Source organism: Crocodylus porosus, unplaced genomic scaffold (assembly GCF_001723895.1).
Source record: "Crocodylus porosus isolate Cpor-Errol unplaced genomic scaffold, CroPor_comp1, whole genome shotgun sequence".
Lineage (NCBI taxonomy): Eukaryota > Metazoa > Chordata > Crocodylia > Crocodylidae > Crocodylus > Crocodylus porosus.
The window spans coordinates 7,980,925-7,990,594 of NW_017728947.1; the positions used below are offsets into that span (position 1 = coordinate 7,980,925).

At 37.9% G+C, this 9,670-nt stretch overlaps 1 protein-coding gene across 1 annotated transcript in view; it reads left to right on the top strand.

Moving 5' to 3' along the window:
• The window catches only part of TPH1 (tryptophan hydroxylase 1), a 23,076-nt gene that overhangs the window by 2,206 nt on the left and 11,200 nt on the right, over positions 1-9,670 (top strand). Inside the window, exons 2-6 of the mRNA XM_019552284.1 lie at positions 3,352-3,489; positions 4,743-4,926; positions 6,317-6,417; positions 7,094-7,161; positions 8,632-8,828. Of these exons, the coding sequence (XP_019407829.1) occupies positions 3,352-3,489; positions 4,743-4,926; positions 6,317-6,417; positions 7,094-7,161; positions 8,632-8,828 (688 nt within the window). The remainder of the gene's footprint in view (positions 1-3,351; positions 3,490-4,742; positions 4,927-6,316; positions 6,418-7,093; positions 7,162-8,631; positions 8,829-9,670) is intronic.

Below are 9,670 nucleotides of genomic sequence, written 5' to 3' on the forward strand. Positions count from 1 at the left end.
TTAATAACTCTCCATTTAATAACTCTCCATTTAATAACTCTCCATTTAATAACTCTCCATTTAATAACTCTCCATTTAATAACTCTCCATTTAATCGTAGCAGTATGATTGTACTGAAGGCATTCTAGAAAGAGGAGCATTTTCCAGGCAATGTGGCTTCTAGTTTCAGATACAGCCCTATGTATTTTGAATAACTCTACTTGCATCCGTGGATCTTGGAGTGCCTAAAATGTGAAATGTGACCTCTTTTTTTTTTTTTTTTTTTTTTTGAATTGTGCTTGTGATTTATGGGTTCTATTCTCTTTTGACTCTGATATATAACCAAGTGTGAAAGATTACTCTTTGTGATTGTTACCTTACTTTAGAAGCAGAATGAATGTCAAATCTAAGTATCACCTTGGACTTTCTTTGAGGTGTATGAGATGTTTATTATGGAATAATTTTCCCCTCTGTTCCTGGTTGAATCGCAGGGTAGACGGATTATATGCACTTTTACTTTCTGTTCTGAAAAGAGAACTCTTTTTAAATTCAACAAAAACATCTCTAGCTTTTCCCAAATGCTGTTCCTTTGAAAGGGACTCATGAGTACCAACAAGAAAAGGAGTGGGGGGAGAATCAGACAAAGGTAAATGAGAGGTACAATTGGAATTAGATTGTGTCTGATGTTGAATAGTAATACTTTATATTACCTGAAAAAGAATGCACTGCACTTTGAAAGTTTTTGTGTAGTTCTGTTTCAAGGATGCAGTTGATTCAGTAAAAGATATCAACCCCCAAAAAAATCCAGTCCTTTTTTACGCTGCTACTTTACTTTTGCCATGTTCTTGCATCAAAGGTTGGCAAAGGTTCTCTTCCATCCTGCTTTTTCTTAATTTTTGAGAACATTATTATTGGAAGTCCAATATTGTATTTGGACTTCCAGTAATATTGTCTTCAGTATTGGACTTCAATATTGTCTTTACCCTTGCACAGTTATATATCCTGTGTTCTAGGGATTTGTTCACTTGAAGGTTCCAGCTTCCCTTCTATTCTCAATTTTGTAAGATTAGATACACTTTAGAGATTATACCGGAATAGACAATATGCACTTTTATGTGTTTTCTATGTCTAGTGTTTTCTAATTGCTGAAAACATCACTACATATACTGATGCTAACTTCAGCATTTTCTTAGCTGAATCAATGTGAAATGGGAAGATATTGCAATGTTGGCTTGGAAAAGTTTTACATTTTATACCCAGTTGTACATCTTTGTTACATCATTAGTAACTGTCAGATCTTTTTAGGCAGTGGTTATAAGGCAATCATTAGCAGTTCATCAGGGCAATCTGTTATATGAAATACTCTTGCTGTCTGACAGCTGTTACCCTTGGAGCATGACATCCCATTCTACATACCCCTAATGCAGAGCCTTGACTAAAGTTTGACCCACTGAATGGAAATAAGGACTTTTGCATTTGAGAGTACCATCATTGTCCATTGGAAGGATCATTAGATTTCCTGTTCTGTCCACTTTATGGGAGGACTCTTCAAATGCTCTTTTTTTTTTTTAACTATGTCCTTCCTGCGTCTAATCCAAAGACGACTGAAGTCCATTGAAAAAACTCTCTGTTCAGTGGACTCTGGATTAAAACCTCTGGCCCACTTCCAGCAAAGAATTTAAGACTATGAAAGTCAGCAGGAATTAAGTGCTTTGTTGAATCGGAACCTATGTGACAATATTAGTATTGCTATCTATGCAAAATCAACATTCATCCTATAGTAAAGAATCTTTAGAGATGCTTAGGGGCCTAATCCAGAGCTCAGGCAAGTCAGTGGGAGTATTTTCATTGTCATCAGTGAACCGTGGATCAGCCAATGGTGTAAGATATAAAATGCTCATGCTCCAAACTACTCACTAGTGTATAGAATCCACTTAAGTCCTTTTCTGAAAATTTAAATAATTGTAAACATTAAATGAAAATGTAATTCAAATTTTTCATCAAGCAGAATATGTAGTAAGAATGCACACCATTTTTATTTAATTTCATCTGACCATTTTTTTTTTAATTTTTTTTTTTTTGGAGAATTAAATAAGCAAATTTTAAGAGAGCTTTTTGATGCAGCGCTTCCCTGTTTCATCAGCCGCTCTTTAGGACATAGAAATATTTGGATTTCCAATTTTGAATTTCAGAGGGATTAAAATAGGAAGAATTAATTTTAAAATGAGAATTTGTAGTTTCATGAACACATTTCCCCCATTTTATTGCAGTTTTATTATCATTATCATTTCCAATCCCAACTAAGTAGACATCAGCCAGATAGAATAGATCAATAACAGCTCTTTCATAGCATTATATCCCATGCTGCCTGCAGTGGCTTTTACAGATAACAGCCAGACCAGGTCTCTAGTCCCTCACGTACCTTTTTAGATTTCTACACAAGGTTTGAACATAGCTGCCATGGGAAGCAGAATGTTTTTACCATTACATTTTAAAAATTATTTACATTACTTACCACTTCTAATTGTTTTCATTTCATTTCCACTTATATCCGTCACCCACAGGCTACAATTCAGATTTTAAACTCTCATTGATTTCAGCAAGATCAGGATTTTACACCTGGTAGTGCATTCAACAACATGGCCTAGCTTTGCTGTATGTTTCGAGTATTTTTGCTCCTGATCTGGGTGTGTGTTTTTTTTTTTTTTTTTAAAGCCTGTAGCAAGAAACTGAGAAAACAGACTGGTTTTGTTGGTGCTGATCAGACTAGGGCTAAGTTTTTAGTTAACAGGTTTTGTTCAGCCCAGTGTTCTGGTTGCATTAGATTTTTGTCTGCTTCCTTTGTAAGAGTAGTAGCTTATAGTTAAACGGCAAGAATATAAAATCCTGACTTGGATGCAAGAGAGAGTAAATTTCAGGCCTAGCATATGAAGACATAATCCATCTTTCCAGTGGCTTTGGAGTTAGAGCTCTACAACAATCTTTTCAAGTTTTTCATTTAACCCTTAAAGAGTATTTCAGGCTAGTTCATGTTACTTTCACTACTCATTTGGGGGTTTTAGAGGCAGTGAAATTAATTATAGTTTGATGAAATATACGTACTTTATACTGACAAAGAATTTATTATTGACCTCGCACAAGGGTCCAAATGCACATTTTAAACGCCTATAGTAAACCCCAATCCCACAAAGTTTTGACATGTTCTTAACTTTATGCATAGTGATTTTGGTGTCAGCTTTATTTTTGTAGTTGTCCAGTCAAAATTTGATACTACCCTATGGCAAAATATAGTATATGAACCTTACAGGAGACTTTTTCTTTCTGACCTGTTGCCCATTCAAAAAAATCTATGTCCTTCTTATTTGCATCTAGTTAAATAAGTCAAATTACATGGTGGTTGAAGACAATAAAGAGAACAAAGACAATTCATCTGAAAGAGGTAGAGCAGCCATCATTTTTTCCTTAAAGAATGAAGTTGGAGGACTTGTAAAGGCCCTAAAACTCTTTCAGGTATGTACTTATCACACTTCTCCAGATGATTTTTAAAAAATATATAGAGACTTAGCACATAGCATAATTATATCCTTTATTTAATAGAGACCTAGCCTTTAAATACTGTCTCAGCTTGGATCCCATAATTAACCATGTCTACAGAAGTAGGGGCTGGGGTAGAAGACCTCGGATGCTGGGAAGTTCAGCACTTAACCTGGCAGCTTGGGCTTATTTGGTACTGCTTGCTTTGCTTATCTCCTGAAAATGTCCTTGATGGTGATAACCATCTTGCAGTAGGAGGGCTGGTTGAATTCTTTTTCTGGACCCGCAAAAAATAATCTTTATTGATTGAAGAGGCTGCATTGTTGCTGTGTGTGCTGAGGAATATCTGACTCTGAATCTTAGCACAATGTCTATATAGGACTTTCAGTGTTTGGGGAGAGTGAGGAGTCATCACAGGATGGATTACAGCATATAACTGTACTAGTTTTAATCTACTTAGTTTGTATAACAATAGCAGTGTTGACCCCATGGCAGACTTCCGTGTAGGCTGCACAAGCCTACTGTGAATGCTGGGTGCGCCTGTGGATTTCTAATCTGTGCATCTTCACTACCATTGTTACCCTAGCTAGCTAGATTAAATTTAGAAGAGTGTATGCCTCTATGTGCCGCAGTTGTACCTCCAGTTGCAGCATGGAGTTTGTGCAATATTGCTTAGAGAACCTTATTTATTCGTGTTTGTAGAACCTAGTGAGAAGGACCTTGCTTTCAGATTAACTTAATGTTACTAATGGAAAACATAGCATCTCCTTTACTTGAAAAGGAAACAAATGTATGGTGACTTCACTGCCAGTCAGAGATTTACACTGATTCAATTGCTAATCAATTTTCCTGTCTACTATAACTGACCTGCATATTTTAGTCTGTCATTATTCAGTGGAAAGTTTGGCAGAAAAATGGGATTTGATCAGCTTTATTATGACTTTCTCTGTCTGAATAATTTAAATATAGTATATTTCTACTGTGTTACCTTTTAGGTCAAAACAGAAAAAAATAGCCCCTCTAATTTTCTATGGTAACTTTCTAGACTGTTTCTATGGCAGTTTTTAAACAAACTATCTTATCTTTTTTTAATAAAATAAACTGCTATCTATACAACTGGCTGACTAAAATGACTTCCTAGAGCTACTGCCAAGCAGCAGAAAATTTGTTTGGCAAACCGTGTAGATTATCTCATCAAGCTGTCTTAAAACATTGTTTCTTATGAACAGGAGAAACACGTGAATCTGGTTCACATAGAGTCTCGAAAGTCAAGGCAAAGAAATTCAGAGTTCGAGATCTTTGTGGACTGTGACAGTAACAGGGAACAGCTGAATGAAATCCTCCACCTCCTGAAATCCCATGTTAATGTTGTGTCTATGAATCCCACAGATGGCTTCACTGTTCAGGAGGATGGTAAGTAAAAAAGGGTGTTTTAGAAACATCTTTTAATATGTTGGTTTAAAATATTTTTGTCAACCGTTTGGGGAATTAGTCTCCTGTACCCCCATTACTTGTTTATGTTTTCTGTTGGAGGAGCTCAGGTTGGATGTGCCAGTTTTGTTTCATTGAAATCAATTGGGCTATGTAGATTTATATTAGATGAGAATATAGTTCCCCATTTCAAATTGGTACAAGTTATCCCTGACTGCACATCACACCCATTCTGATTTTCCTTGTAGAAGGGCTTCCATATTCCCTCCCCCACGTAGAGATACCCTCTTGTACTCTTTTTCTCATGCTGAAACTCTCACTCCATAGAGTCCTTGTTTTATCCAGGGGATGCTGGTCATTCCCCTTGTTTCCATCTTTTCCTTTTTCCTAGTGTGGGAAGTGGAGCCTGGGTTAATACTGAACTTGTGTGGAGAAAAAAAACCATCCTTAATTGGGGAAGGAAGATCCACCCAAGAGAATGGTTATATAGCAGTGCAGCATAACAGCCATAGTCTCAGTCTCCATTACGAAAGGTGTGGGTGAAGTAAGAGACTTACAGCTGTTGAGGTCTGGACAGTAGTTTAAATGTGGGGCTGGGTATAGAAAGTGGGTCCAAGACCACAGATGTACAGTGTCTGCAGACTTCCACATACAGATATGAAGCATCATTCCAGACCAGTAGCTGGTGTGATGCCTACACAAGGGTCCTTGCATGCAATTCCCTCAGGTAGGAATTCTAATTCTCTGCTGTTCTGCATCTTGGATTTTATTGCCACTGCAGAGTGGGTGCAGAATGCTGACAGTCTAATTTGGGGGAATTTGTATCCATTTTTGCTTTGACTCGGCTTTGCAGAAACAACCAGCCACAAGCAGGGCAACCAGCTCATGGTAATGTCAGAAGGAAAAAAAAAAACAAAAACCAGACTTGATGTGCAGTAAGCCCACACTGCCTTTAACTCCTCTTACATATGTGCATGCTTGCTCTTGCTGCATGGTTTGTAGAAGATGAACCGAGGTAGCCTTGTTTTGCTGGCTTGTAGAATGGGACACCTCTCCTTTGGGACCTCTAGACATTACTATAGCACAAATAGAAATAATAAAAACCACAGAAAAACCATGTTAGTTCCAGGCCCTTAGTTAACTGTTTCCTTCCCCACTATTTTTAGTGACTCTCTTTTCTCTGAACAGAATGTTTTATTGACACGGGAGGAAGTGATAGATGCTGTGTTGGTGCCAGATAGGCAGTGGGCTTTTTATTCTTTCTTTACTTTATGAAGTTCACTTGCAACTGCCTTGACTAACTTGTAACTGGTATTTCCTCTTTGAATGCACTTAATTTTATTAATAACTGTGGATGTCATGCATTCTTTAGACATGGAGAATATCCCCTGGTTTCCTAAGAAGATCTCAGATTTGGATAAATGTGCAAACCGTGTTCTGATGTATGGGTCTGATTTGGATGCTGACCACCCAGTAAGTAGCTTTTCTACTGTTTGCAACAATAAATGAAAACAGATCATAGTTTTTCTTTTCTTTTCTTTCTTTTTTTCTTCGATAGCTTTGTGGTTTGGGGAATGTAACACCTAAGAACTTCAGCCTGTTGTCTTTGCTTAGGCATAGCTCTCATTGATTTCAATTTCAGTAGATTTTAAGAGGAGTCTGGCTGGAGTAAAATAGCAGGCACAGGCCTGAATAGTCAAGGGGAACGATTTTTTTTTTAAGTAATTTTCCTCCCTTGTTATTAGCATATTCCCTGCTTGCCACTATAAAAAGAGAAATTACATTGACCTGATTAAGAACAATCAGTTAAATTCTGCGATTAAGAATAATAAGTTAAACAGCAGTGTTGTGTAAGTGAAAAGAAAGGAATCCTTGTCTACAGAATATGTGCATAACCCTTGATTTAGCCAATGAAATTGCTGATTGTTGATTTAATTGGGGAATGCACTTATTAAATAAGGTTTCACTTAACATTTAGCAGGCTCCTATCTTGACCATCCATTTTCACGGAACATGCTTTTACTTTAATGGTTGTATTTCCTGTTTGTGTTAAGTGACAAAACTCAACCACCCCTTTTCTTTATTGAATAGGCTTATTTGTTGCAAGATAGAAATGTATCCTTTTTTTTTTTTTTTTCTGCACTTGCAGGGTTTCAAAGACAATGTGTATCGTAAGAGGCGAAAGTATTTTGCAGACCTGGCTATGAAATACAAACAGTAAGTTTATCTCCTTTCAAAATGGGTCTCTTTTTGCTTTGCAATATTGAAATGGATGAAATAATAATAATTTGTTCTCCAGGCCAGATGCCCAGGTCTCCCTGAGCTGGGTTTGGCACCTTAGTGCTCCTTGCCAAATAAACCACCTTACTGCTCCTTTTGACTCCCAGCTGGACTAAAGGTCAAATCATAACTTAATCACTGCTGGCCAGTTGGGCCAGCTACAGGGTTTACACTGCAATGATTCCACCTTCTAGGAATTAGTGGCATGCACTACATGTTGGTGACCTCCCTCATGCCTTTGTGCTCACTCTCCCAGCTTCCCTAGACATGTCCTATAAACTGAGGGGATGTGGAGCACATGATGTAAAATTGTAAGCTTCATGGTGACTTTGTGGGTAGACATCTGCTGTTGGAATGACGTACAGAAGTGGGAATTAGGAGTTGGTATCTAGCCTGCTGGCTATTAAATATAAATGAAGCAAGAAAATTAACCATTGCTCTAGTTATTCAAACTAGTCTGTTAGATACAGTAGATTAGAAAGGCTGAATGGAAGGGGACTTCTAGTATTTAAGACACTACTGCAGGATCTCCTTGTGTCAAATACAATTATCCTCTTACCCGTTGCTATAATTTTGCCTCTGAACTTACTTTTCAAATTGATGTTGTCTATCTGGATTAACAGTCTCCATTGGGAATGACATAAAAATGTTATAAGAACCACAGCAACAGCATATGCTAATCCAATCAACCACCATTGTAGGAAAACAGTATTGTTAAGTCGTCACTATATTGACACAGTTTTCCTTGTGAGGCTAATGCTTATCACATTTGTTACTCGGGCCATCTTGGAATCATGATATAGCTTTCCCATTGCATTCAGCGGGCTTTGGATCATGCCCTCGTATTAATCCAGCTTAATCGAGAACCAGAAAGCTAATTAGAAGCGATAGGCAATGTTTAATACATTTTATGACAGATACTCATCACTCTTGTATCAGAGCATGATTTTCACATGGCAAATGCACATTTAGATGTTTAGAATCATTGTGATGTGAACCTAAATAATTATCTTTCCTTTTTAAAGGATGATGAACAATTCTCATGCACAGGTTGAGAGCTCTTCTAGGAAAAAGAAAGTGTTTGTTAGCTCCTGATCTGTAGAGTGTTTAATTTTACATCTAGTGTGCAGTGTTAAGCTTCTAAGTAAACTTTTTTGCAAGGTAGGGATCTTAAAACCTGACCCAGTTCCCCTAAAGTCAATAGAAAGTCTTGAATAAGAGTTATGTCAAACTGTTAGACTTCTAGCAGAAGTCTCATCTTTCCTGGGGTTTGTATTATTCCTTTTCACTGGGATCCTAATTGTAACTGGACCTCACAGAAGTATAACTATTGCTAGGTAAATAAGCTATGCATTTCAGAAGACATTCAGTACAGATTAACATATTTGCCTTTCCCTCTCATTGTAGTGGTGACCCAATTCCCAAGATTGAATTCACTGAGGAGGAGATCAAGACTTGGGGCACTGTTTTCCGAGAGCTTAACAAGCTCTACCCAACCCATGCCTGCAGAGAGTACCTTAAAAACTTACCCTTACTCACCAAGTACTGTGGGTACAGAGAAGACAATATCCCTCAGCTGGAAGATGTATCCCGCTTCCTGAAAGGTAATGTGTTAATTTCTCTGTAATAAGCTATACCAATAGGAAGTATGAGCTTTTGAAAAACCACTAGACCTCTACCTTTAAATCTTAAAGCACTGAAATGCCTTTGAACTCCTGGCCTATGATGTGTTAAGCAACTGCCACTAAGGGGCGGCTTGATTTCTCTTTCTTTTTGGCACTATAAACATTGAACGTACTTCCATCCAGTATGGACAGCAGTGTATAGGCACTTATTGGGAAATCAGCCACAGCATAACATAACAACACTCTAAGGAAGCTATAGTGCCCTACATGTTTTTCTTTTCTAACTAAAGCAAGAACCTGCCCAGCATACCATATAACATTTTAAAAAAAAAAAAAAAAAAAAAAATTTTTTTTTTGGTGTAACCACTGAGGTCAGTGAGTTTTATGTGCATAACAAGCAGGGTTGCCAACTCTAGGTAAATTTACTGACTCATTAAAAAAAATCAGGTTAAAAATGGCTGTCAGTAGAGTCTGTTTAAAAAATATAAAAAGACCAACAAAGAACCAAACTTTATCTGTCAGTAAAACCACTAAGCAGTCACGGCTTGACTGAAATTCTGACAGATGGAGCATAGCAGTGCCACCAGGTGTTTGAGTGGGAGCACAGTGCCCTGCAGGGAGCATCCTCTCAGCCATGTGCTGCTGCAGGTGTGTCCCAGACTGCCAGTAGTACTGGTGGGTTGCTAGTAGGCTCCTTTGGCGGTCCATTGCAGAACTCTGGGAGCGGGACTGGTGGGGGTAAGACTAGTTGGGTTTGGCACGGTGGTGGGGAGCAGCATGGTGTAGGGTGCAGTTGGGGGCATCAGGGTATGGGGATGAGT